Source organism: Spinacia oleracea, chromosome 1, assembly GCF_020520425.1.
Source record: "Spinacia oleracea cultivar Varoflay chromosome 1, BTI_SOV_V1, whole genome shotgun sequence".
Classification (NCBI taxonomy): domain Eukaryota; kingdom Viridiplantae; phylum Streptophyta; class Magnoliopsida; order Caryophyllales; family Amaranthaceae; genus Spinacia; species Spinacia oleracea.
Genome location: NC_079487.1, coordinates 93,895,938 through 93,923,764, shown reverse-complemented (window position 1 = coordinate 93,923,764; position 27,827 = coordinate 93,895,938). Strand labels below are relative to the sequence as shown.

Genomic DNA, 27,827 nt, shown 5'->3' with positions numbered 1-27,827 from the left:
ACCCGACACGACCCGACCTGATCATGACCCGAAACCCGAGATGACCCGACCCAAACCCGACCCGATGACCTGTTTTGACAGCTCTAGTCGGTATAGCGTATAGATATTGGAAAAGATTTCTATTAACTTGATTATGCAATTCATATATTGGGATCACGTTACTCGAATACTCCTTATTACATCAAATGATGATAATCAGTGTCAATAAAGTATCTACGCAAGCATATTACATTATGCATTTATGCTTACTAGTACAAATGATACATTACATTAAGGTTTATACATAAATAAATAAAGCTACATTGGAAGAGAGATCAAACAGCTGAAACCTTCCTAATAACGGCAGCTGTCCCAATATCAATCTCCCAAAATCGATACAATGACATAGGAAGCCGGGCTCTCTTGCACCAACTTCTTCCTCAAGACTCATCCTCTTCAGATTCCCATCCATCACCACATTGCATCTCCCTGATCATACAGAAAACTTGTCAGCATTTCGCTTCTCAGACCATTATTTATATTTCCCCGTCCATAATAGGTTGTCACAATCCTCTCCTCTTCACTTAGTTTAAGCAGTGTCATATAAGTAAATCAAATCATATACCAAACTATCTTATGAAAGATGACAACTTTTCTCGGACATCCTATAATTTCTATTTTGGTCCATAAGGCATAAGCCACAAATGGAAATTAAAATAAAAAAGAAAAGAAGACGGTGATCGGTGGTATCTAACGGAGTACCTACTTAATTGCATTTCAGATGCCATCTAACATAAAACTTGATAAAATACAAGCCTTGCTAAAAGTAGCCGGGAAAATCTGAACAAGGACATTACCTCAATCTTCCACAAAGACGTACTAAAGCATCAGAGCTGGTTCTGAATGCAACATCCTCAATGTGGGCTGCATTTTCTAGAGTAACATTTTCAGCAAGCCTGAATTCACATAAATCTTTCAACGAACAAGCATCAGTCAAAACAGCTGAGTGACCACCACCAGCGGCAAGCTTTCTCACTTCTCCCACACACCTGCAAACGGTAGTTGTTTTTAAGTTATTGTACTCAACTAGTCTAATTGAAATCCTTGTTAATTTCCCGGCGTAGGGTTCTTACCAATCAACCGGTGATGGGTACCAAGCATATGTAGACTTGTCATTTGACGCCTGACCATAGCTGTTATACCCCCATCCGTGAATTCTCCCATCTGAGGTAGATATAAGAGTGTGAGAATGGCCACAAGCAACAAGCTGCACACCACTTGGGATAACCATAGCCGGGATATTCCGTAGCATCAACTGAGAGTCCTTGAATATAAAAGATGCTGAACTAGTTTGTGGTCCAAGGCCAAGCTGACCAACTTGTCCACCACCCCAGGCATAGAGAGCTCCTTTTATAGTCACTGCACATGTATGGACACCTCCGCAAGCAACACTAGTAATGTGAACACCATCAAGAGCAACCACTCGTCTAGGTAATAATTCCTTATCTTCAGATTGCAGGGAACAATGGCCTAGTTGATACATGTTCCCTAGACCCCAAGTATACCTGCCAGAGTAGAGATAGACTCGTCTCATCAGGACTATATCCGTGCGTACTTAACCACAGAGTATAAGTGCAATACAACATTTCCGCAAGAGTTTATGCTGTTAAATTATGCCATGTGGACAATCACATTGCTAAAACGTTACCATTGAGTTGGACAGGGATATTAAGAAGGAAGAAAAAGCGAGTGGTTGGTGTGGGTCCCAATTTCGAAGAATAAACAAAGAGGAAACTGTGGGTAAAGTTGTTAACTTTGATTTGGGACCCTTTTTGGTATATAAATTAACCTTGAGCTGCTGCTAGAAACACAAATCAGTTGCAGGAAGTCCTTTAAGATCACTTACACGTCGCCAGTCTCAGATACAGCAGCAGTGTGGTACTCCCCACATGACACTTGGGTGATGTTCACTTCCTCAGGGGCTTCATCAAGGTGTTTTGCATATGCTTTTAGAACACCTGGCCTCTGCAGTCCTTCACAGGTAAACCCTCTACCAAGTTGACCATATTCATTGTACCCTGGCAAAGTGGCAACAACAATTACATTCTAGTTAGACAGCAAACATTTTATGTTACAGAAAACCATTGCTGGGAACTATATCTAATTAAAAACCAACTGCATGGAAGAGGCATAACTTGCAGAAGTAGCAGAAGCAGAACATTACCCCACGATTGAAGAAGACCATCCTCTGACAGGGCCACTACATGAACAGATCCACATGAAACTTGGCGGATAACCTGTACGTATCATTGTATTGTTAGGAGTAGTACTTAGCAAACTGCACAGACAAACAACCAAAGGGAAACAACTGCACACGGCACACCACATACTTGCAAGCTGCACTAGTAACAGCAAGATAACAATACCTACAGCATAGGTTTCTAAATTGAATTCTTTGGAATAAAGCAATGAGGTAATAATTGTAATAAATTACTAATGACAGCAACGACAAAAGACACACTTGTGCACACATCATAATCACCGTCATCTAGATGCAATAAGATATAGATGGCTCCAGGCAAAACCCAAGACACACTGTTTCTGTTTCTTCTCGATACAAAAAAAATCATCACAAAGACAAATCCAGATTAACAAGTAAAGACTCTTTATAAACACCTGGAAAGTAAGAGTAACCCATTTTTTGAGATAAATTATAGAGCTTTATTGCATGCTTTTGATGGTAGGATCTTGATAGCTTGGTATGTGTATCCAGGAGTCAAAAGTATTATAGAAGCAATTCGGAAATCAAACTAGAACATTCACAAGAAAATTAAGGTCCGATCTTCAGAGGGGCCAGGCCATATCCACAACTCCAAAACTCACAAGTAAAGCACCCAATTGGATTGTTATCATCTCAGGACAACGGAGACCACTAAATATTATTTATATCAAGACTAACAAGCCAAGCAAGAGTACAGATTTCATTCCTAGTAGACCTTTCCACAATGATCTGTAAAAAAAAAAAACAATACACTCAGCAGTTTAACACCTTGAGCTTCCCAGAATAGATATCAAATACAAAAGTTGCACAGCAGCACATCAATCACAAAAAATATACTTCACATTTTACACCTCTATCCACTCAAGCAATCGAAATGCTGACATGGACCAGTACAAAATTTACCGTGTTTGGTGCAAAGGCTCCCCAAAATAGACGAGGATAATTTGAGCCCTGAAGAAATGAAAGAAGAGAGCTTATAATGATATAACAAAAGAATGAAGTAAATAACTGCAGGGCAATAGTAGGGACCCAAGTGTGACCTGATTTTGGCCCCACACCCATAGTCTACCAGTTGATACTGTCCCGTCATTTTTACGAGGCTCTGCAATAGCGGCAGTACAATTCGTCCCACAAGATACAGATTTTACAAATTCAGTGCTCAACAGGTCCACTTTCTTAGGGTATTTCCTACTTTCTTCAGTTCCATCCCCTAACTGCCCAAAATCATTTGCTCCTGCCAAGATATCCAAGTAAAATAATTAAAGTCCAGCTACAGCATGGGCAATGGGTGACATAATCAATATGCCTAAAACATGAAGAGCAGACAACAAAATCATGATTCATAAGCTATCAACCACCATGAACTTGAGAAATGATAACATGGAAATGGATATCCACAAGAACTGCATCAACAGAACTAAAGAAACTCCTAAAATAGTGTCACCATTCAATAGATTAAGAACTCATAGAAATGCTGATTGAAGATGATTGATGAAAAAACACTGGCCACTTCTGATAGCCTCTACATTAACAAGAAAATCAAACTTCTGAAAACCAATTGACCTGTTCTGAAGGTCTGCTCACTTATTTTTTCTTGTTCACTTTAGATTTCACATAGAAGAATATAACTACAAGAGAATAGCACTATCTATTCATACACTAGGCCTAATAACAGTCAAGACAAAACCAACCTTTTGATTAACTTTAAAGGTGTCAAAATGTCCATAACACTCACTTCCAAACAAATAAAAGAATTTCAAACACAAAGGCACAACTGAAAAGAATTAACACGAAACTAATATTATTCTAGTCACATCACAAAACTTATAGGAAGAATAATGAGGTTACACAGGGGTTCAAAACTGCAGGAGGATGGATAATTGAGGAAAGAGATGAGAACCCCAAGTAAAGAGCGACCCATCAGAGGCGACAGCAGCAGTATGCTCCCAACCACAAGCAACATCTAGCCACCTAGTACTGACCCCAGCTGGGCAACCGAACAGCTCCGGTGGCAGCTGCCTCGGAATCCTTAATTTGTGCTCTTTCTCCCTCCTCCCAGTCTGCCCTCTTTGGTTGTAACCCCACACATAGATGGCACTCTTTGTTGGCACAGACACAGATTTTGACTCCCCAAGGATTTTACCAATCTCCATCTTTTACAAATTAAACTGCAAGTAAATATTGAAAAGTTCAATTGAAGTTAAATTTTTTGCAATACTTTACCAACTCAAAGACAACAACTTTTTCTGGGATCTCTATAAATGTAAAATTTACAACCTTGACAAAATAAAACCCTAAATCAATGGCAAATTGGCAACATAATGTAAATGGTCAGTGCACAATCGAACCCACAAAAATCAACTAGAAAAAAGTACCCTGAATTAATGGCAACAAAAATCCCAGTTACAAAAATAAAACTCAACAGCATTATAAAATCAGATTGTTAACAAGATTAACTTTTGGGTATTTCCTTTTGCTCTTAACTCGTGAAAGTTACAATCGTTATTGCTTCAAACAAGAATGAGATTACAATAAACAAATAAAGGGTCAACACACGACTAATCAGCAACATAAAAAGAAATAAAAAAATGGAAATTTGGGAGAAATACAAAACGCCGGAGAAATGTAATGCAAATCTTCCATGGAAAAGCAGAAAATTACCTGGAATTTTATGTGGTGGATTGAAAAGATCAAATTATTGAAGAAATGGACAAAATACGGAGGTTTATAGCTGAAGAGAGGAGGTAATATTTCACAGTTGCAAGATTCCGGGGAGAGTGGTAATGGAGAATTAGAGAGGTGGCGTTCCGATTATCTTGGGAATCTACCAAGTGGTCGGTGGTTGTGAAATGTTTATTTTTTATTTTTTTTATGGTAAAATTAGTTCAATAATAAAATAGTCATACGGCATCTACTATAGAAATCAAAACTAACAAATACTTCTACAAAATAACTTAGATCAAACGAAATTCTCATTCGGCAAAACCACTATCGTTGTGGATGAGATCTTGACAATGATGAATACCCTCTTTCACATCGCTACTTGATACAACCTTCAACGAGGGGGTCTTTTGATCTGTTGTAGCTTTGGGATTGAATTGAATTCGATTCAATTGATTGTAGACGTAAAATTGACATCCGTTGTAACAACGCACAAATCTTCATCAATGAACAAACTTTTCCCGCGAAATTAGAAACATAGTCTCAAACTTTCGTTAGGAGATAGATAAAATCCAATAAATGGGTTAAAAAGCTCTCCAATAGGAAGATAATGAAGTTTTATTCCGAACATAAAATCACAAGCTAGAAAAAAAAAACAAGAAAATGAGGGCTTTGAAGGAGGGAGGGAGAAAAGAGAGAGAAAAGGGAGAGGAGCGCTTTTCACAATAATTAGTCTAGTCTAGTACTTCGTATTTCTTTGTGAAATGTTTAGTTAATTTAAGATTAAATGGATAAAATTTGAATATCTTTTTTTTTTTAAAAAGAAATAAAAATTGAATATTTTTGTTGAAGGAAATAAAAATTGAATATTTTTAAAATTATTTTATTTATGATTATCTCATGTGATTTGTATTATTCGTCAATAGTAGTTGTTGATTCGGATATTTCATGAATTACCCCCCGAGTTTTGAAGTAATTCACCAAATGCCCATGAAGTTCCAATAATTCACCAAATATCCCTGACAATTGACTTAATGCCCAAAATACCCTTCTTGATCCACTAAAGTCGTGATAATATATATCTAAAGGCTAATTATGAACAAACGTAGTAAGAAGAGAAAATAATAATGTTGATTGTGTGTTCCCCTCAATACAAAGCTACGTAATTTATAGGTATCAAAGTAACAAACTAAGCCTTACAATAAGGGAGAAAGATACTTATGAAAAGAATCCAAGCATCAAAGAAAATCAATGTTCTGATTAACGAGTGGGATATCTTGAAATGACAATTTGTACGTCAAACCCAAGGCATAATCCAAAGAAAAGCTAGTAGGAAAACTTATTCCTGATTTACAGCTACTATGCCAATTGCGAGCTTTGGATCTACTGATGTCACAAGGAAATTTGACAAGCATCGACTCATCGTACACAAATCAACTCAACTGCTTCAACCCAGGGACGGGAAACACTTGAGGAGAATCTCAGAACCTGTTTCGAGCTCCTGCGATAATATGGTCAGTGGAGGAACCAATCTCACTATTTTCCTTTTCCAGCAGTTAATATTAACAATTTAACATTACTGAATTTCGACAAGCATCAACTAGCGGGATAGCTTGTACATCCAACTCTATAACAATAATAAGACCATGCCCTCGGACTTCTTTCACATGTTGGTTGCCTCCGATTTCTTTGCTAAGAGTTCTCCGAAGTCCTGACCTTTCTTTGCTAAAAGTACTTGCGTGCTCTCCTGAGTCCTAAGTTTTGCATGTCCATCCCAAACCATGACATAAATAGGATTAGCCTTTCTTCATTTCAAAATCAAAGTAAGATGCCTTGTATTGACATTACAATATCAGTTTTTTCTTCATTTGCTTCAAGTCCTATTGCATCTTACTGTTTCCCCTATTTTCAATACTTTCTCCTTCGTCTAAGCTTCCCCTGTATTGTCCTTCATGCTGCTGCCCCCTGTTTTCTTGCTCAACTACTCCCTTGCACCATCTCAGATTGTTGCAAGGATCACACTAGTAGTACAACCTTTGTGGATTGAGTGTTGTATCGGAGCTTCGAATGACAAATTTCCTACCACAATAGCAAAATTGGGTAGGTACTCTAATATATGTGGACTCATTGTGTGTGGATGATGATTTTGAAACAAAACTCATGACACAAATCTAATGAAATTAGCAAAGCAAAGCAAAACAACATCTAAATTACAAGAAACATTCAGAAAATGGGTTTATATAGCCAAGCAAGACCAACAACTACTTTTCAAACGAAAAAACTAGCCGTTGGAACATTAGAATAACTATTTTTATTTTTGGGGCATTTGGTAAAATAAGTTTAATTATAGGGGTATTTGGTGAATTATGAAACTAGGCTAACGGCGGAATAACGGGTCATTATTAGTAAGGGTATTGTCAGGGGTATTTGGTGAATTATTGGAACTTGATGAGCATTTAGTGAATTACTTCAAAACTCGGGGTATTTCATGAAATATTCGTTGTTGATTCGGTTTGATCCTAATTCAATTGGTAGAAAGATAAATGAAACGTTTAGTTATGGGTTATCCAAAAAAAAAAAATTACAGTGTAATTATAGCATTCTGATGTAAAACATCATTTGAATATAATAGCTCATTTAGTAGAAAAAAAAAGATTCGATTAGTTTGGGAGGATAGTCCATGTCAATTAGAAAGAGTGCTTTGTATAAGTGTAAATCACATTGTTAGAAAAGTTAGGCAAATTTGCCAAAAAGGACCTTTTATAACTCAAATTTTGCAAGAAAGGACCTTATATAATTTTTTTTGTGAAAACACACCTTAAAGTAATTTTTTTTGCGAGAAAGGACCTAAGGAAAGTTTCTAGCATTGACTGAGTTTTTCCGGCCATTAACTTGCACGTGAGCAGCACGTGTGGCTTACGTTAGCTAAAGACAATGATTTTCCCGACTCTTGAATTTTCAAACTTGATTTTATTTCGGTTTTTTTTTTTCAACTTTAGGTTTTAAAGCTTAGAATTTTGGAGGAAAATTGGGTGTGATAAGCAAAATAATGCCACACGTGCTTCTCACGTGCAAGTCAATGGCCGGAAAAGCTCAGTCAATGCCGGAAATTTACTTTTGGTTGTCTTTCGCAAAAAAAAATTACATTAACGTGTGATTTCACAAAAAATAAATTATATAAGGTCCTTTCTCGCAAAAAATTTTACATTAAGGTGTTATTTCACAAAAAAAATTATATAAGGTCCTTTCTCGCAAAATTTGGGTTATAAAAGGTCCTTTTTAACAAATTTGCCGAAAAGTTAATCATTATGAACTCTTTCTCCATTCATTTTTGGTGGAGCTTGACGTGCAACAAGAGCAACTCTAAGTCTCTCACGGTTGAATTTAGAGACTTGCTTCTAATTCTACAACCTCAAGCTAATTGATAACTATTGTAGCAGAATTTCAACCTGTTGCTAGTCTTGCTAGACAAATGAGCAAAGCAAATAGCTCATCCAAGCTAATGGTTGGCAAGAAAGTAAAGATGTATTTACATATTATACTTTATATGTTTTCACTAAAATTGTTATATTTTTAGTTTTGGAATGTTTCAGTGAAATGTTTAACTGAACATTCATAGCAAATGAGGTTTGTTTTTTTAATAATTATTACGAAGTATTAGAGCATGCACATTGGAGCTATTGGAGTGGCTCTTCAAGTAGCTCTCCAACAAAAATTATCTTTTGGCCAATATTGGGGCTCTTGAGTGGTTCTTGAGGGGCTCTTGAGTAGCTCTTCATGGAGAGCTACTTCAAGGTAGCTCTTGCACAAGAGCCTTTCAAGAGTTGATTCTTGTTGAAAAGTGAGGAGTAACTTTGAAAATTAGATAGTAACTTTGGTGAAAGACAATTAATTATGGACCACCAAATGGTAAAAAAAGAGATTGGAGAGCTCACTTTAGGAACCAACCAATGTTGGATTTTTTAGGAATGAATTATTGAGCGTGTCTTGTAGAGAGATAGTGGTAGAGAGAGAGTGAAAAGTCTCCCAAGAGCTTTTTTGAGGAGCCAACCAATGTATATGCTCTTATAAGCCCTGACGACTTTGATGACTAGACTTTACACTTTTGCTAAAAACCCAGGAGCCAGTTTCCAGCATAGTCCCTAAACACCCCTGCTACACTCGCATCATTGCCAAACATATAAAGGACGAGTCACAATTTAACATTATCACACCAAGGGAGGTGGGATCCAGGATGGAAGGTTCGAAGGGGGTAGAGAAATGGATAAGTTGCAACTTCTAGAGGTGTGGAACTATTTTTCCGGGGTAGTTTGAAGTTGGTTGAAAGTAAGGTTGTTTCTTCTCTTCCATATGGACCAAAGAAGATATGGGAATTATGAGGGTCTTCTAAGGAAGAAAAAAAGTGTTCTGAGGTGGCAGATTGTGGGAGAGGTTTGAGTAAGGTAGACTACACCTCTGGTGGACAGAGGGATTTTGCCTCATACCCACCCCCATAAGAAAAGTAAAATAAAATAAAATTGGAAAAGACGGCCCACCCTTAAATAAATGTGTAAAAATATTGCTAACTTGTTATATACTGTTAACGGTAATATAAGTATTGTCATTGTTGTATACTCCCTCCGTCCCTTAATACTCGCACCGGTTTGACCGGTGCGTAATTTAAGACACTTGAATTGACTTATTAATTTAATGTGTGTTAGTTGATAGCGGGGTATTTTTTTAATATAGTTAGTGGGAAATGCGTAAGGGTAGGGAGTGGTGAGTGGGGGTGTGAATTTTTAAATGATTTTTTGTAGGGAGTAGGGGTGTAGGTGGGTTAGTAGGTAAGTGTGAGAAATAATATAGTATTAGTAAAAATTTCCATTTATAGAAGCGGTGCAAGTATTAAGGGACGGTCCGAAAAGGAAAGCGGTGCAAGTATTAAGGGACGGAGGGAGTATATAATGTCATTGTTGTATTAAAATACTGTCACAATCACACAAAAAAAAAAGGAAAATGAAATAGAAATAGAAAAAGTAAAGGAACCACTTAATTGAATGGGTAAAAGTGTTGCATATTAAATGAATGGATAAAAGTATGTATACAAAGTGTTATATTTCCTCCGTTCCGGAAATATCGCACCATGGTTGACTTTTACTCTTTTAATCATTACTTTGACTCTTTATATCTCAAATAGTGTGCAAGTAAACATTATAAAAAATTAGTATTTAAAAAATATATATCGATACGAATCTAACATGACCCCACATGACTAAAATTAATTTCATTATGTACGAATCACAAAAAATGGCCAAAGTCGTAGTGTGAATAGTGTAAAAAACAAATGGTGCGATATTTCCGGAACGGATGAAGTATAAGTATTGTCATCGTTCACATAAATATTGTCATTGTTAAATTAAAATACTGTCATTGTTACATTAATTACTGTCATTGTCGCCAATACTTAGTACTTTGTTTGACTTTTCAACGCATTAGGTGAAAATACTATTTTACCCCTGGGTATGGGGCAAAAAGCTGGTGGACAACGGTGTAGCCTACCTCAGGTTTGAGTTAAGCCAAGTTGAAGAGCTAAATAGTACAATATTTCTTTTTTCTTATCTTAAAGTGGTGGGTAAAGTTTTACATCAATGAAAGCGAGATCATGAGTTCGAACACCGATACCAATATTTTTTTGAGGTAACAATATGTATAATTTGTGCGCATGATATGACACCATGTCATTTGTCAAGTAATGACGACAAGTGGAGAGATATCATGCATTGTCTTGGAGATTTAATAATATAATAGATATTTCATAACAATAATAATAAAAATTAGTATTTAAGTTAGGAAAAAACATTGTTAATCCCAATTATGGGTAGTCTTTCAATATTAATCCCAATTAATGATTATTCCAGATTAATCATAACTATGTGTTTTCCCTTCTTTATACCGTCTTAGTAAATTTAGAACCTCTTAAAACCGATTACTTCATTAATTGTGGGCCCCATCCCCTCTATCCTTCTTCTTCTTCTTCCTCCTTGTTACTGCATTATAACGAAGGATTCTTCCTTCATTAAAGCTCTCTCTTCTTATTCCTTTTCTATTTTTCTTGTCTTATTCCTTTTCTATTTTTTCTGCTTTTTTATTCATTCTTCTAGATCAATCTTCATTGAATTATAGAGTTAAGATCGTTTGGGTCTTCATCAAATTTAAGGGGTCAATGATCTGGGAACGTTGTAAAAAGGCTACCACAACATCCCAGCAAAGGCGAGGCTAGCCAAACGTGGGGAAAACATTGGAAGTTATTTTTATGGTTGTTCATACTAGACAGTAGGTATTTTAATTGTTTAAAGCAATTTAAATATGAAATTTGAATTTTAGGGCTAACATTTCCTTTTTATTTTATTTTTGAAGAATTGAGATTGTGGGTTTTTCATCTGGGAACAAGAGCTCATAGAGGATCGTGTGAAGGATCAAATTGCACATGAGAAGAGTGAATTGGAAGAGAAAGTAGCAAAATTGAAGTCACAAAAAAAGGCTATGGAGTAGATTGTTATTGAATTGAAGGTGGTTGTTGGTAGGCATGCTAAATGAGAGAGAGTAGTTATTTTAGGTCTGATTGTGTCATGGGTTTTTTTTTGCAGTTGTAATGTTTGTAATGTATGGCAAGTAGTGGTCGTGAAGTTAGTTGATGGGTTACAATCTTAACGAGTACGGAGTACCTAATTGTATTGAACAAGATCGATTTCAATGGATAACAATCATCTTTTGCCGTTGTAGACACCTACTTTTGTCCCCATTCCCGAAAGGGAAGGTTCGATGATGAGAACATAAATCTCCACTTGACAACGCATCTCCTATAAAATAACGAATCTCAATCACCCTTTTCATTTCACCCGAAGCCTGCTATTTATAGAAACCTGCTATTTATATAAACCTGCTAAAAATAGTAACTACTGTAAAGGGTAGTTGCTAAAAGTAGTAAGAATAAAAAGATAGAAACCTGTCAGAATTAGGTGTTGCACTCCAACATAAACCCTAAATGAGATAGAGATTACGAGAGTACCAAACTCTTAATGGAAGAATGTAACACCCCGACAATTCCCATTTTCTAAAATAACCCCTTTTTAAATATAACTGTAGGGAATTATCAAAGTATTATCGCCCGTGTGAAAACGTTACGGCTTATTCAGAATTTTGCAGCGGAAAACATAAACTAACTTTTAGGTTCATAAATAAGCTATTACATATTAGGTCCAAACCAATTAACTGAATTAAGGAAATACGAATAGTACGACAAATTTCAAATCCAGGTTAACAAATTAAATCACTTAATTAACCGAATAGAACTACAAGCTCTCTAATCCCGATCCCAATGATGCATCATCTTCAAACCTGTAGATGGGCAACGCTTATTGATCCTTAGAGACTGCTCACCAGAGATGGGTCATCACAGGATCAATAAGGCATAGCCATGATCAACACACACAAACAAAGCACGTAATCAGCAAAGCTGAGTACTACATACTAAAACAACAACAATCCTAGCATGATACTATCAAACCAACAACCCTAACATGATACTACTAAGTATAAGTAAGGACAGACAAAACATAATAAATTGACGATTATACTTGACTAGACTAAGCTAGGCTTAATAACCATAACATTATTTTAGTTGAAATAGACAATGGACCGAGTTGACCATCCAGAAGTCTTCACTAAGGAAGACGAGGTACGGGCGCGACTCCGTAACCTCAGTGACCTGCGATATCGAGGAACGTTTAAATAAAAATAGGACACGGTGATCAATCCGGTCCCAGAAAAGGCCATGGGCTACCACCATGAACCCCAACTCCTGTTTGTCCGTCACTTCAGACGTGCACAGTCTAAAGCTATTGCTATTCAGTTTCACTTTACATGATTTACAAATTGGGATTCCGTTATGACTCGACCATTACATAAGCCAGACAATTCACATTTGTTCACAACTGTTTTTATCTTGGAATTAAGTAAGTGATCATAAAAGCATCAATCAAGACTCATTCCAACTTAACCCAACCTTTCCTTTAACCATGAGCAACCCTGTATATGGGCATAAAGTTTCAACCTACTAAACAAGGTCCTCCGCCCTTATAAAGTAGTGAAAAGATAGAAAGGGAACAACAACCAATTGATCCAACCCAATCATATAGAATAATCTAGTGTTCCCAACCAACATGTTTGTATCAAACATCCATACTAACATGTTACAGTTCTTATAGTGCAAAATAAGTTCAATAAGTTTGTCCAACAGTATTAAACATGCACATTCAATATAACCCAGTTCGTCCATAATATCAACATCACCAAGTTCCACAATAATATTAACATAACCAAGTTCAACAACAAGATTCAACATGGTTTCAACAATTAGCACACATTCCAGGCACACAGGTATGTACGTACCTTGTGTAAACAAACTGATAGGCCACCTTAACACTTTCAAAAGTCGCCTAAAGAGAATTCTCCGCCTAAAACAACCCACGAGTAATACCAATCAATTTCTAATCATTGGTAACCATAATAAAGCATTCTAAATGCATCCTAAACATATTTAGAGCTCTCCCCAATATCAAAACTTAAACATTTGATTTCCTAGCATCATAGTTATTGAACCAGTGATTGAAATTCGTTGAAAACTTTGCAAACATCGTACTCTAAATTTTCAGCAACATTAATTCATTTGAAAAGCTTCACCAAGGTCAATCTACGTTCCTAGTATCTCAAAACAACCAATTCAATAATCCATACTCAACCTATCATGATTAAAACTCATAAAAACCTTGAATTTCGTACTTTAAACCATCCAAATTAATATTTCAAAGTAATTTGATAATCTGAAAATTAATAACTTTATTATATAATTTGCAAAAATCTGAAATTTATAACTTAAATCACAAAACTCCTAACTTTAATTCAAGAAACTTAATTCAAACTAATACATCATGAATAAACCCTAACTCGATATTTAATTACCCAAAACTGAAACAATTCGTTTATAATTAGCAACCCAAAACTGAAAATCATGTTCAAGCCATAAAAATCATGAATTTCATATCAAGAACATAATCTAATTAACAAACTTTAATTTAAGATAATTAGTTACTTAGGATTTAAGAAAGTAACCAATTCAAGAGTTTAAGGGGGGCTGGCCGGCGGACAGCGGTGGCTCGCGGCAGGGCTGAGCACGGTCGCGTGCGGTGGTCGGCCTTGAGTCACTGGTTGCTGCGCGAAAACGAAGGGGGTCAAGCCATGAGAGCAAGAACGAAAATAGGGAATTACAACGAAGAAGGAGGAAGGAGGAAGGAGCTTGAAGGAGGAGGAGGATTACCGTTGATGGTGGTCGGCTGGGCGGCGAGCAGCGGGAGGGAAGGAGAGCTGAGTTGCGTGTGGGCTTTCTCCCTTTTTTTTTTTTTTTTGGTTTTCACGTGAATGAGGAAGGAGAAAGAGAATAGGGTTTTATTTTTTTTTTGTTTTACATGAATTAGAAAAGAGAAAGGAGTATGGTCATATGGGTTTTGTTGGTTTGGGCTTTGCCCAATTGGGCTAGGAATAGTAATCGGGATTTGCTTTCTAATTCCAATAGAACGTGATTTCAAAATTCGAATCCGTTTCAACGTAAAATTCAAAAATACCTTTGATTTCGTAAATCATTTAAAATATTCAAAATGTAATAACATAATTATATTTCAATTACATATTCATTTCTAAAATTCGTAAATTTACATTTAAATATACTAAATATACGTTAAAGTATATAATTAAAATATAATAAAATTACGGGGGATTACAATCTACCCCTCTTAAAAGAAGTTTCGTCCCGAAACTTGACACGAAAATTCACATTTTTTTCCAAACTTCACAACTTATTCTAATTGTACTCGTACTTTGTGCCACTCTTGTGCACTCTTTTGCCAATTAAGAATTACTTGTTATATTCACGAACACATTTCCTTATGCGGAGAATCTATTTACTTGCATCAACATGTAAAGGTTGCTAAAAATTAAGTATAAAATGCATAAAATACCATGAAAATAGTATAAAGTAGTGAAAAGATAGAAAGGGAACAACAACCAATTGATCCAACCCAATCATATAGAATAATCTAGTGTTCCCAACCAACATGTTTGTATCAAACATCCATACTAACATGTTACAGTTCTTATAGTGCAAAATAAGTTCAATAAGTTTGTCCAACAGTATTAAACATGCACATTCAATATAACCCAGTTCGTCCATAATATCAACATCACCAAGTTCCACAATAATATTAACATAACCAAGTTCAACAACAAGATTCAACATGGTTTCAACAATTAGCACACATTCCAGGCACACAGGTATGTACGTACCTTGTGTAAACAAACTGATAGGCCACCTTAACACTTTCAAAAGTCGCCTAAAGAGAATTCTCCGCCTAAAACAACCCACGAGTAATACCAATCAATTTCTAATCATTGGTAACCATAATAAAGCATTCTAAATGCATCCTAAACATATTTAGAGCTCTCCCCAATATCAAAACTTAAACATTTGATTTCCTAGCATCATAGTTATTGAACCAGTGATTGAAATTCGTTGAAAACTTTGCAAACATCGTACTCTAAATTTTCAGCAACATTAATTCATTTGAAAAGCTTCACCAAGGTCAATCTACGTTCCTAGTATCTCAAAACAACCAATTCAATAATCCATACTCAACCTATCATGATTAAAACTCATAAAAACCTTGAATTTCGTACTTTAAACCATCCAAATTAATATTTCAAAGTAATTTGATAATCTGAAAATTAATAACTTTATTATATAATTTGCAAAAATCTGAAATTTATAACTTAAATCACAAAACTCCTAACTTTAATTCAAGAAACTTAATTCAAACTAATACATCATGAATAAACCCTAACTCGATATTTAATTACCCAAAACTGAAACAATTCGTTTATAATTAGCAACCCAAAACTGAAAATCATGTTCAAGCCATAAAAATCATGAATTTCATATCAAGAACATAATCTAATTAACAAACTTTAATTTAAGATAATTAGTTACTTAGGATTTAAGAAAGTAACCAATTCAAGAGTTTAAGGGGGGCTGGCCGGCGGACAGCGGTGGCTCGCGGCAGGGCTGAGCACGGTCGCGTGCGGTGGTCGGCCTTGAGTCACTGGTTGCTGCGCGAAAACGAAGGGGGTCAAGCCATGAGAGCAAGAACGAAAATAGGGAATTACAACGAAGAAGGAGGAAGGAGGAAGGAGCTTGAAGGAGGAGGAGGATTACCGTTGATGGTGGTCGGCTGGGCGGCGAGCAGCGGGAGGGAAGGAGAGCTGAGTTGCGTGTGGGCTTTCTCCCTTTTTTTTTTTTTTTTGGTTTTCACGTGAATGAGGAAGGAGAAAGAGAATAGGGTTTTATTTTTTTTTTGTTTTACATGAATTAGAAAAGAGAAAGGAGTATGGTCATATGGGTTTTGTTGGTTTGGGCTTTGCCCAATTGGGCTAGGAATAGTAATCGGGATTTGCTTTCTAATTCCAATAGAACGTGATTTCAAAATTCGAATCCGTTTCAACGTAAAATTCAAAAATACCTTTGATTTCGTAAATCATTTAAAATATTCAAAATGTAATAACATAATTATATTTCAATTACATATTCATTTCTAAAATTCGTAAATTTACATTTAAATATACTAAATATACGTTAAAGTATATAATTAAAATATAATAAAATTACGGGGGATTACAATCTACCCCTCTTAAAAGAAGTTTCGTCCCGAAACTTGACACGAAAATTCACATTTTTTTCCAAACTTCACAACTTATTCTAATTGTACTCGTACTTTGTGCCACTCTTGTGCACTCTTTTGCCAATTAAGAATTACTTGTTATATTCACGAACACATTTCCTTATGCGGAGAATCTATTTACTTGCATCAACATGTAAAGGTTGCTAAAAATTAAGTATAAAATGCATAAAATACCATGAAAATAGGTAAAAGCGCGAATTTCTATCGCATTCTACCCCCCTTAAAGAAAACGAGTTACGCCCTCGTAACTCACCTCGGAAAATAACTCTGGGTACTTGAACTTCATTTCAGCTTCGGCTTCCCACGTTGCCTCTTCGTACTCGTGGTTCGACCAAAGCACTTTCACTATGCTGACGTCCTTATTGCGTGTACTACGCACTTTTCTATCAAGGATTTTCACAGGCCTTTCTTCGTATGTGAGGCTACTATCAATCTGAATTCTCTCAGGCTCTAAGATATGACGCTCATCAGGGATATAGCGCTTTAGTTGGGAAATGTGAAACACGTCGTGCATCTTTTCGAACTCCATTGGCAAGGCTAACTTGTATGCTACTTTCCCTATTCGTTGCAGAATTTCATATGGGCCTACATACTTGGCACTTAGCTTGCCCTTCTTCCCAAATCTCATCACACCCTTGGTTGGTGATACTTTCAAGAACACTTTATCACCTACTGCAAATTCATCATCTCTTCTTTTCAAATCAGCATAACTCTTTTGCCTATCCTGGGCAGCTTGAATTCTAGCCTGAATTATTTTCACATTCTTGACAGTTTCTTCAATGAATTCCGTTCCCAAGACTATATTTTCACTGAAATCATTCCAGCAGGTGGGACTTCTACATTTTCTCCCATATAGTGCCTCAAAAGGTGCCATCTTAATGCTTGCGTGGTAGCTATTGTTGTATGAAAATTCGATCAAGTCTAGATGGTCTTCCCAACTACCCTTAAAGTCAATTGCACAAGCTCTCAACATATCTTCCATAGTTTGGTTAGTTCTCTCAGTCTGACCATCGGTTGCAGGGTGGAAAGCAGTGCTCATTTTCAAAGTTGTGCCAAGGTTCAACTGGACTTTTTGCCAAAATTTCGAGAGGAATCTTGAGTCACGGTCTGAGATAATATCGGTTGGGACCCCATGCAACCTCACTACATGCTTAATGTATGTCCTTGCAAGCTGTTTCTTTTTCCAAGTCTCTTTAATCGGAATAAACACGGCTGATTTTGTTAGACGATCCACAATCACCCAAATGGTATCATTTCCGTTCTTTGATCTAGGCAAGGCAGTAACAAAATCCATAGAAATGGAATCCCACTTCCATCCAGGCACTTCTAAAGGTTGAACTTTCCCCATGGGTCTTTTGTGGTCTATTTTGACTTTCTGACAGGTTAGGCATCTAGACACAAACTCAGCAACTTCCCGTTTCATATTAGGCCACCAATAGATTTGTTTCAGGTCTTTGTACAACTTGTCACCCCCAGGGTGCACAGAATATGGAGTATTATGCCCCTCGTCCATAAGACGTCTCTTGAGTTCTTCACACTTTTGTGGTACGCACCATCTCCCTTTGAACCTCAAACTACCATCTTCATGAATCTTGAAATCCACTTCTTTCCCTTGACCCATCTTTTCTTTGATTCTCTCTAGGCACTCATCCCCAGCTTGACTTTCTCTAATCTCCTCGAATATAGGCAACCCCAATGATAATGCGCTCAGTTTTGCTTTGGTTTCCCCAGGGTTTACTATTTCCAGGCTAAGTCTCTGCATGTCTCGACACAACTCTTCAGGCACTACCAAGACATTCATACTATGGCTAGATTTTCTACTCAATGCATCGGCGACTACGTTTGCTTTCCCCTCATGGTACTGGATGTTCAAATCGTAGTCCTTGATCAACTCTAACCATCTTCTTTGTCTCATGTTCAGATCTTTCTGGGTGAAAATGTATTTTAGGCTTTTGTGGTCTGTGAAGATCTTACATGTTGCCCCATAGAGGTAATGTCTCCAAATTTTCAAAGCGAAAACAATCGCAGCTAGCTCTAGATCGTGGGTAGGGTAATTAGCCTCATATGGTTTTAATTGACGCGACGCATACGCAATCACCTTCCCATTTTGCTGTAACACACACCCCAACCCATTCTTCGACGCATCGCTATATACCTCAAACCCTTCATTCCCATCAGGCAAGGTTAAAACAGGTGCTGAGGTTAAACGTTCTTTGAGAATTTGGAAGGCTTCCTCACATTTTTCGCTCCATTCAAATTTTGATTCTTTCTTCATCAAGTTGGTCATGGGTCTTGCTATCTTTGAGAAATCTCTCACAAATCTCCTATAATACCCAGCTAGACCTAAGAAACTCCGAATATCAGACACATTCTTCGGGGTAGGCCACTCACTCACGGCTTGAATCTTGGCAGGATCCACAGAGACTCCTTCCTTTGACACATAATGCCCCAAAAATGCTACCTTTTCCAGGCGGAATTCACACTTAGAGAACTTTGCATACAACTGGTTCTTCCTAAGCGTCTCCAAGATAACCCTCAAATGATCATCGTGTTCCTTTTCATTCCTCGAATAGATCAGAATATCATCAATGAATACCACCACAAACTTATCTAGGAACTCATGGAAAATCCTATTCATCAGATCCATAAATATGGCGGGTGCATTGGTTAACCCAAAAGGCATTACTGTAAACTCATAATGGCCATAACGAGTCCTAAATGCAGTCTTAGGAATGTCTTTTTCAGCTACCCTCAATTGGTGATATCCCGAACGCAAATCAATCTTTGAGAATACACTTGCCCCGCTCAACTGGTCAAACAGGTCATCTATCCTAGGCAAAGGATATTTGTTTTTGATTGTTACGTTGTTCAACTCCCTATAATCAATACATAGCCGCATACTCCCATCTTTCTTTTTGACGAACAATACTGGAGCTCCCCACGGTGATGCACTAGGCCTAATGTACCCCTTGTCGAACAAGTCCTGCAATTGTGTCTTTAACTCACTCATTTCTGGGGGTGCCATCCTATAAGGTGCTTTGGATATAGGTGCGGTTCCGGGATTTAACTCTATGGTAAATTCAAGGGTTCTAGCCGGTGGCATACCCGGAATCTCATCCGGAAATACATCTACAAATTCTCTTACGATTGGGACATCCTCTATCTTTACCCCGACTTTCTTACTTACATCTTGGACGCTACAGAAAAATAGTTCACACCCTTTATTTACCAGTTTCCTCACTTGTAATGCGGAGATCACCCCAAAGTTCCCAGACTTCCCAAAACGTCTATATGATATTGATTTCCCAGTAGGGTTCTTTAGGCTTACTTTCTGAATCTCGCAATCTATCCTGGCCTTGTATAAGCTTAGCCAATCCATCCCCAGAATCACATCTAGGTCCCCCAAACTAAGTTCTATCAAATTAGATGGAAAAGTGCAATCTTTTATCTTCAAAGGCAAGTTCTTAAATAATTTCGTACACCTTATTGTTGCACCATTAGGCATACTAACAGGTAAATCAATTGCCTCAAAATCTACTAACTTCAAATTTTTAACAATAGAGGTCGAAATAAAAGAATATGTTGCCCCTGAATCAAACAATGTTTTAACAGGTAAGGAGTTGATAGAGAAAGTACCCGAAACTACGTCTGCAGAACGTTCAGCTTCATTTCTACTCATTACGAACAGCTTTCCGGGAGCCTTGTTGTTATTGTTGTTTCCATTGGCAGGTTTGTTTTGGTTTCCCTGGTTGTTTGGTGCCCCAGCATGCTTCGAACTTTGGTTTCCCGAATGGTTAAAACCTGGTTTCCCTTGGTTACTACTCCCACTACCATTCTGCTCTCTCTTCTGCTTTGTGAAGCACTCAAACTCCCTATGTCCCTTCTTATGACAATAGTTGCAAATTACCAATTCCCCCTTACAATCCTTCCCAGGGTGGTTGTTGTTGCACCTCTTGCAGTGGTACACTCTGTCAGTTTGGTTTCTGTTGTTATAGTTATTCCCCTGGTTGTTTCTTCCCTGGAATTTACCATTACCATTACCATTACCATTACCATTCCCATTTCTATTCCTTTTGAAGTTCCCCTGACTTTCCCCAGCATTAAACTCTTTCCTTTTATCCCCAACAACAATATTTTTTTTGTCTCTCCTGGTCTGAAGGCCATAGATATGAGCAGCTCTCCCATAAACAATGTCTAAGGACGTAAAGGTTTCCCCGCCTAATCCCAGTTGGATCTCATCGGTTAACCCTTGCTCAAACCTCTGAGCTTTTAGTTCCTCAGTAGCTACCACCTCAGGTGCAAACCTCGACAAGGCTATAAACTTACTGTAGTATTCAGCAATGGTCATATTCCCCATCCTAAGGTTGATAAATTCCTGGGCTTTCTGCTTCCTCATAAAAGGAGGATAAAACTTCCCCCTCAAAGCAACAATAAAAGAATCCCAATTGAATCCCTCAGCAGCGCTTAGTCTAGTCCCATTTTCCCTCCACCAAAGGTCGGCCTCATCTTTCAGGTAGAGGACAGCTTGGCCTACTTTCATATGCTCAGGACAGTTTACCGCCCCAAATAGTTTCTCAAATTCCCTGATCCAGTTTTCAAGGAAGGTGGGGTCTGCCTGCCCCTTAAAGTATGGTGGCTTAACTTTCGCAAGCCTTTCAAACATGTCCCCTGCAGAATCGGGACGCTCAGTTCTTTCCTGGGTTAGTTTTTCCGCCAAGAGGCGAATAGCAGCAGCTAGGTCACTATTATTGGCCATCCTAGAGCGCGACCTGAAATTTATATGCTCTAATTCAGGTTCAAAACTTTACTTACATTATCCTCTAGCAATGCAATATCACATTAACATTCAAAATGCACACGAAATGAACAATCATGCAAAACATTCAACTGAGAGACAAGGAATGACTTCAATCATCACGAATAATAAGTTAGAATAAAAAAGAAAACATTCCCCTTGCGTGCCCGTAAAACTCTGATCTTTTAGATAGTCAATCATCTAGCTTTTATTCCTCAGAAGAATGTCAATAACAATCCTAAATATTAACACACACCTGTTCTCAAAATAAAGTAAAAAGGTTCTACGATATAAACATAAACTATGGTTGGGCGGATTGACCAACATTTTTCTCACACACAACTAAATATGTAAGCAAAGCTAAAGGGAAACATCATCAGACTTGTCCTTTGACTCGCTATAACCTTCTAGGGTGAATAGCTCATATTTAAGTTCATCATCGTCATCCATATCAAAATAATAAGCTTCTTTTCTTGGCCTAGAGGATCTTCGTAGACCTTGAAATTGATGATTAGCTTCCTCTGGCTCAGGCTCAGGTTCAGGTTCATGTTCGGGCTCAAACTCAAACTCAGGTTCAACCTCTAATTCATGTTCGAACTCAAACTCAAATTCTTGTTCGAACTCGAACCCAAATTCATGCTCAAACTCAGGCTCCGAATCGCTTTCAGGTCTCAAAACAGCTTGATAAATATCGACCCTAGTTTGCCCTCTAGCACGATCAAATTCACGAAGGGCTTCATCATCACTATCAGGTTCTCCTGCTCTTAAAACTCGACGCAGAACAAGTTCACGGCTGGTGTAACTGTTAATGTCAGACTCGTAATCCATTTCATTTTCATCATCGCTTAGAATAATAGGGTTAGAGTTGCTCCCTATTCTATTTCCTTGTATGCCAGACATGATTAGTGATCTATAACAATTAAACATAGTTTCTATGTTAGTAATTAGTACTCTCACTTACCGTATGATCCCACAATACACAATAAGTAAGAATATATATCAATCGCAATGCATAGGAAAGACACAACAGTTAGCAGGTAGAGAAATTACAATCATGTTGACATAATGCATGCACAATGCTTCTATTCTATATGCCCTTTCCTATACTACCCAACTCTCAAAATAATCATAGTATATGAAACATTGAAGCATAAAAGGATAAACAAGAATGATTTATACGAATTAGATTGATTAAAAGAATAATTATTAAACGATAAATAATTAATTTTTTTTTTTTTTTTTTTTTTTTTTTTTTTTTTTTTTTTTTTTTTCACGGTACTGTAGCAGCAGCAGCAGTAAAATTTTTTTTTTTTTTTTTTTTTTTTTTTTTTTTTTTTTTTTTTTTTAGTTGAAATATTAATTTAAATTTCAAAAGAATCGAAATACATTTATTCGCATAAAAACGTATTTCAAAGCACGATTCAAGAGTCAATATTAAAATAAATTCAAACATTTCTAGCTAATAACTTTAAATTTATTCACTAATGTGAAATTACTTTTACATAACTAATTAGTTGGTTAGGCGCCTAAGATATAAAAGGTAGACACGAAATGTCAGTGAAACCTTTAGCTCAAAAATACCACTTTGTAACACCCCGACAATTCCCATTTTCTAAAATAACCCCTTTTTAAATATAACTGTAGGGAATTATCAAAGTATTATCGCCCGTGTGAAAACGTTACGGCTTATTCAGAATTTTGCAGCGGAAAACATAAACTAACTTTTAGGTTCATAAATAAGCTATTACATATTAGGTCCAAACCAATTAACTGAATTAAGGAAATACGAATAGTACGACAAATTTCAAATCCAGGTTAACAAATTAAATCACTTAATTAACCGAATAGAACTACAAGCTCTCTAATCCCGATCCCAATGATGCATCATCTTCAAACCTGTAGATGGGCAACGCTTATTGATCCTTAGAGACTGCTCACCAGAGATGGGTCATCACAGGATCAATAAGGCATAGCCATGATCAACACACACAAACAAAGCACGTAATCAGCAAAGCTGAGTACTACATACTAAAACAACAACAATCCTAGCATGATACTATCAAACCAACAACCCTAACATGATACTACTAAGTATAAGTAAGGACAGACAAAACATAATAAATTGACGATTATACTTGACTAGACTAAGCTAGGCTTAATAACCATAACATTATTTTAGTTGAAATAGACAATGGACCGAGTTGACCATCCAGAAGTCTTCACTAAGGAAGACGAGGTACGGGCGCGACTCCGTAACCTCAGTGACCTGCGATATCGAGGAACGTTTAAATAAAAATAGGACACGGTGATCAATCCGGTCCCAGAAAAGGCCATGGGCTACCACCATGAACCCCAACTCCTGTTTGTCCGTCACTTCAGACGTGCACAGTCTAAAGCTATTGCTATTCAGTTTCACTTTACATGATTTACAAATTGGGATTCCGTTATGACTCGACCATTACATAAGCCAGACAATTCACATTTGTTCACAACTGTTTTTATCTTGGAATTAAGTAAGTGATCATAAAAGCATCAATCAAGACTCATTCCAACTTAACCCAACCTTTCCTTTAACCATGAGCAACCCTGTATATGGGCATAAAGTTTCAACCTACTAAACAAGGTCCTCCGCCCTTATAAAGTAGTGAAAAGATAGAAAGGGAACAACAACCAATTGATCCAACCCAATCATATAGAATAATCTAGTGTTCCCAACCAACATGTTTGTATCAAACATCCATACTAACATGTTACAGTTCTTATAGTGCAAAATAAGTTCAATAAGTTTGTCCAACAGTATTAAACATGCACATTCAATATAACCCAGTTCGTCCATAATATCAACATCACCAAGTTCCACAATAATATTAACATAACCAAGTTCAACAACAAGATTCAACATGGTTTCAACAATTAGCACACATTCCAGGCACACAGGTATGTACGTACCTTGTGTAAACAAACTGATAGGCCACCTTAACACTTTCAAAAGTCGCCTAAAGAGAATTCTCCGCCTAAAACAACCCACGAGTAATACCAATCAATTTCTAATCATTGGTAACCATAATAAAGCATTCTAAATGCATCCTAAACATATTTAGAGCTCTCCCCAATATCAAAACTTAAACATTTGATTTCCTAGCATCATAGTTATTGAACCAGTGATTGAAATTCGTTGAAAACTTTGCAAACATCGTACTCTAAATTTTCAGCAACATTAATTCATTTGAAAAGCTTCACCAAGGTCAATCTACGTTCCTAGTATCTCAAAACAACCAATTCAATAATCCATACTCAACCTATCATGATTAAAACTCATAAAAACCTTGAATTTCGTACTTTAAACCATCCAAATTAATATTTCAAAGTAATTTGATAATCTGAAAATTAATAACTTTATTATATAATTTGCAAAAATCTGAAATTTATAACTTAAATCACAAAACTCCTAACTTTAATTCAAGAAACTTAATTCAAACTAATACATCATGAATAAACCCTAACTCGATATTTAATTACCCAAAACTGAAACAATTCGTTTATAATTAGCAACCCAAAACTGAAAATCATGTTCAAGCCATAAAAATCATGAATTTCATATCAAGAACATAATCTAATTAACAAACTTTAATTTAAGATAATTAGTTACTTAGGATTTAAGAAAGTAACCAATTCAAGAGTTTAAGGGGGGCTGGCCGGCGGACAGCGGTGGCTCGCGGCAGGGCTGAGCACGGTCGCGTGCGGTGGTCGGCCTTGAGTCACTGGTTGCTGCGCGAAAACGAAGGGGGTCAAGCCATGAGAGCAAGAACGAAAATAGGGAATTACAACGAAGAAGGAGGAAGGAGGAAGGAGCTTGAAGGAGGAGGAGGATTACCGTTGATGGTGGTCGGCTGGGCGGCGAGCAGCGGGAGGGAAGGAGAGCTGAGTTGCGTGTGGGCTTTCTCCCTTTTTTTTTTTTTTTTGGTTTTCACGTGAATGAGGAAGGAGAAAGAGAATAGGGTTTTATTTTTTTTTTGTTTTACATGAATTAGAAAAGAGAAAGGAGTATGGTCATATGGGTTTTGTTGGTTTGGGCTTTGCCCAATTGGGCTAGGAATAGTAATCGGGATTTGCTTTCTAATTCCAATAGAACGTGATTTCAAAATTCGAATCCGTTTCAACGTAAAATTCAAAAATACCTTTGATTTCGTAAATCATTTAAAATATTCAAAATGTAATAACATAATTATATTTCAATTACATATTCATTTCTAAAATTCGTAAATTTACATTTAAATATACTAAATATACGTTAAAGTATATAATTAAAATATAATAAAATTACGGGGGATTACAAAGAATCGAAATAGTCATAATAATCCTGTTGTTTTTGTTCCGGACATTCCTTTTTTCCTGACTTGTTCCAAGTAAGTGAATTGGCATTACCCTGCCTGGGGTGAGGGTACCTATTATTCGTCGGCGGTTCCTAATATGATTCGAAAATAAGAGTCATGTATTAATTAAAATCCTAACGAGCCTAGAGTTCGTAACGGGCCCAGACGCATTCCGTCACAAGGTTAATACGCACCAAATAACTCGGATTAAGTCTCTTAATGGACTCCGTACTCTAGAGTCCAATCTGACAAAGAATTCTGCCCAGACCCTATTTTCAACGCCCAGCCCTGGGCGCCGAAATCTTTGGCGCCCAGAGCTGGGCGCCGAAAATACCTGGGACGGATTCTTTTCCTCATCCGTTTCGTATTCAAATTCCTGAAAATCTATCTTTCTACGCCACTCTTTCCTATAAATAGACCCCTAAGTTCGACGTGAAAAACATACAACACACAATTATTATTCTGAGTATTGACTCTAAACCCCTAAGCCTAAGCCTCACGCTGCAAAACTGATCACGCGTTCTGTCGCAATCGATCCATAAATCGAACAGAACGTATCCCGTCCCACAATTTTAGATTCGTTAAATAAAAGGAGAAATAGCAAAGTCAAAGTGGTTAGTTTTCTGAGAACCGTGACGCACCTCTCAAGGGTGCGTCGTAATGTGTCCCTTTTCCATGGTTTAATTGCTTTCCTAGCCCTTTTATGAACTGTTAAACTAACTAAAATCTGATTGTTCGATCACGCTTAATAAATATGATATTTTTGGGAAATTGGATTATCATGCTAGGTCCCTTAAAGCAATCTAAATCAGATAATCGCGTTTGATCTAGTACTATATGTTGCATATTGTTAAAATCCACTCAGATTAGTTTAATAGTTAACGCATGTCCCTTCAATTATTTATGCTGAGCTAGTAAGGATATCCTGCCTCTGGAGTTATCGAAGAGCGAGTACTCCTCTCGGTAGTTACAGTCCCCCGAACCCTCAATCTCTACCCTGCGGGTGTACGTTGAGCGATCCCCACCACCAGGGATCACAAGGGAACCTACGGCCGTCGTGGTCAAACATAATTGCACTCCCTTTATGTCACGATAACCGGGTTTTGTCAGTTTTTCTCATTGTCGTTAAAAACTGAATGGCGACTCCTATATTACTAGTCAATTGGGTGTAAACTCACATGAAATCCAACTACACTTGATTTGACAAAAAGAAGCGTCACACCCACGAGGGACGAGGTCACGCATTAGCCTCGTGCTTTTTCGACCCCCTCACAGTGGCGACTCCACTGGGGATAGTGAAGGAAATACTCGTGCTTGTAGGTAATCAAAATAGCCGAAGGGTGAAACGATCCTACCCCGCGTTTATTTCCCCATCAAGTTGGGACGACCTGAAAATCAGAATATTAATGTGAACGGGCAGAACCGCATAACGAATCTTGGCTCCCTTGGTGTTTCATCTCGGGAGTTGGGACTAAGGATACCCATCGCCAACCGGGGGGTGCATACGCTTCGAATGTTGTCCACTCGGCACTTTCGCTAGTAGTACACCCGTCCCAAACCCAATCGCTCGCTCATTAGGTCCCTCTCGCCTGCATGCCCCCTTGGCTTGCACTTGCGGGTTGGCCTTCTGGGACGAAATTCGTCTGTTGAAGACACTACCTCGACCGGGGCATGTGTTGGATCTGCGATAGAAGCGGTACCAAGCCAGGCGCAAATAACTACCCATAGAAGCCTATCATAAACTACATGACATATTATTATTGCCTCATGATGGAATGTTAGTTATGTGTAGCGAAATATATGATTGTGTGTGACAAACTATCCTAGAAAAACCAACGACCTTAAAAAATTGCCCAAACATTCATAAACCAATTTGCCAAAGAGTTATACCGAAATACGTATTTCGCAAACCC

General features: G+C 37.3%; 1 protein-coding gene and 4 long non-coding RNA genes across 5 annotated transcripts; all 5 read right to left on the bottom strand.

The window, feature by feature from the left end:
• Positions 1-104: 104 nt before the first annotated feature.
• Positions 105-5,104, bottom strand: LOC110774940 (ultraviolet-B receptor UVR8). Its single transcript, XM_021979540.2, has 9 exons — positions 4,922-5,104; positions 4,161-4,428; positions 3,301-3,494; positions 3,164-3,211; positions 2,204-2,276; positions 1,886-2,057; positions 1,113-1,544; positions 837-1,028; positions 105-468 (listed from the first exon to the last, which is right to left on the bottom strand). Exons 2-9 carry the CDS (start codon positions 4,411-4,413, stop codon positions 420-422), a joined length of 1,413 nt encoding a protein of 470 aa, XP_021835232.2. The 5' UTR covers positions 4,414-4,428; positions 4,922-5,104; the 3' UTR covers positions 105-419.
• A 1,055-nt stretch (positions 5,105-6,159) lies between these two features.
• On the bottom strand, positions 6,160-9,462 carry LOC130466032 (uncharacterized). Its single transcript, XR_008926050.1, has 2 exons — positions 8,857-9,462; positions 6,160-7,000 (listed from the first exon to the last, which is right to left on the bottom strand). It is a non-coding gene; the product is annotated as an uncharacterized lncRNA (long non-coding RNA).
• A 2,570-nt stretch (positions 9,463-12,032) lies between these two features.
• On the bottom strand, positions 12,033-14,795 carry LOC130466031 (uncharacterized). Its single transcript, XR_008926049.1, has 4 exons — positions 14,277-14,795; positions 14,072-14,170; positions 13,352-13,416; positions 12,033-12,332 (listed from the first exon to the last, which is right to left on the bottom strand). It is a non-coding gene; the product is annotated as an uncharacterized lncRNA (long non-coding RNA).
• Positions 14,796-15,040: 245 nt separating this feature from the next.
• On the bottom strand, positions 15,041-16,742 carry LOC130466030 (uncharacterized). Its single transcript, XR_008926048.1, has 3 exons — positions 16,224-16,742; positions 16,019-16,117; positions 15,041-15,363 (listed from the first exon to the last, which is right to left on the bottom strand). It is a non-coding gene; the product is annotated as an uncharacterized lncRNA (long non-coding RNA).
• A 6,163-nt stretch (positions 16,743-22,905) lies between these two features.
• Positions 22,906-25,839, bottom strand: LOC130466029 (uncharacterized). Its single transcript, XR_008926047.1, has 4 exons — positions 25,416-25,839; positions 25,211-25,309; positions 24,491-24,555; positions 22,906-23,471 (listed from the first exon to the last, which is right to left on the bottom strand). It is a non-coding gene; the product is annotated as an uncharacterized lncRNA (long non-coding RNA).
• Positions 25,840-27,827: the final 1,988 nt, after the last annotated feature.

Excerpts from the sequence above, each read along its gene's own strand:
- LOC110774940 (XM_021979540.2), bottom strand. The coding sequence starts at position 4,413 with ATGGAGATTGGTAAAATCCTTGGGGAGTCAAAATCTGTGTCTGTGCCA. Across the intron at positions 1,545-1,885 it reads GTATCTGAGACTGGCGACGT|GTATACTTGGGGTCTAGGGA; the intron begins GTAAGTGATCTT and ends CTACTCTGGCAG. Across the intron at positions 469-836 it reads CGTCTTTGTGGAAGATTGAG|GGAGATGCAATGTGGTGATG; the intron begins GTAATGTCCTTG and ends CTGTATGATCAG.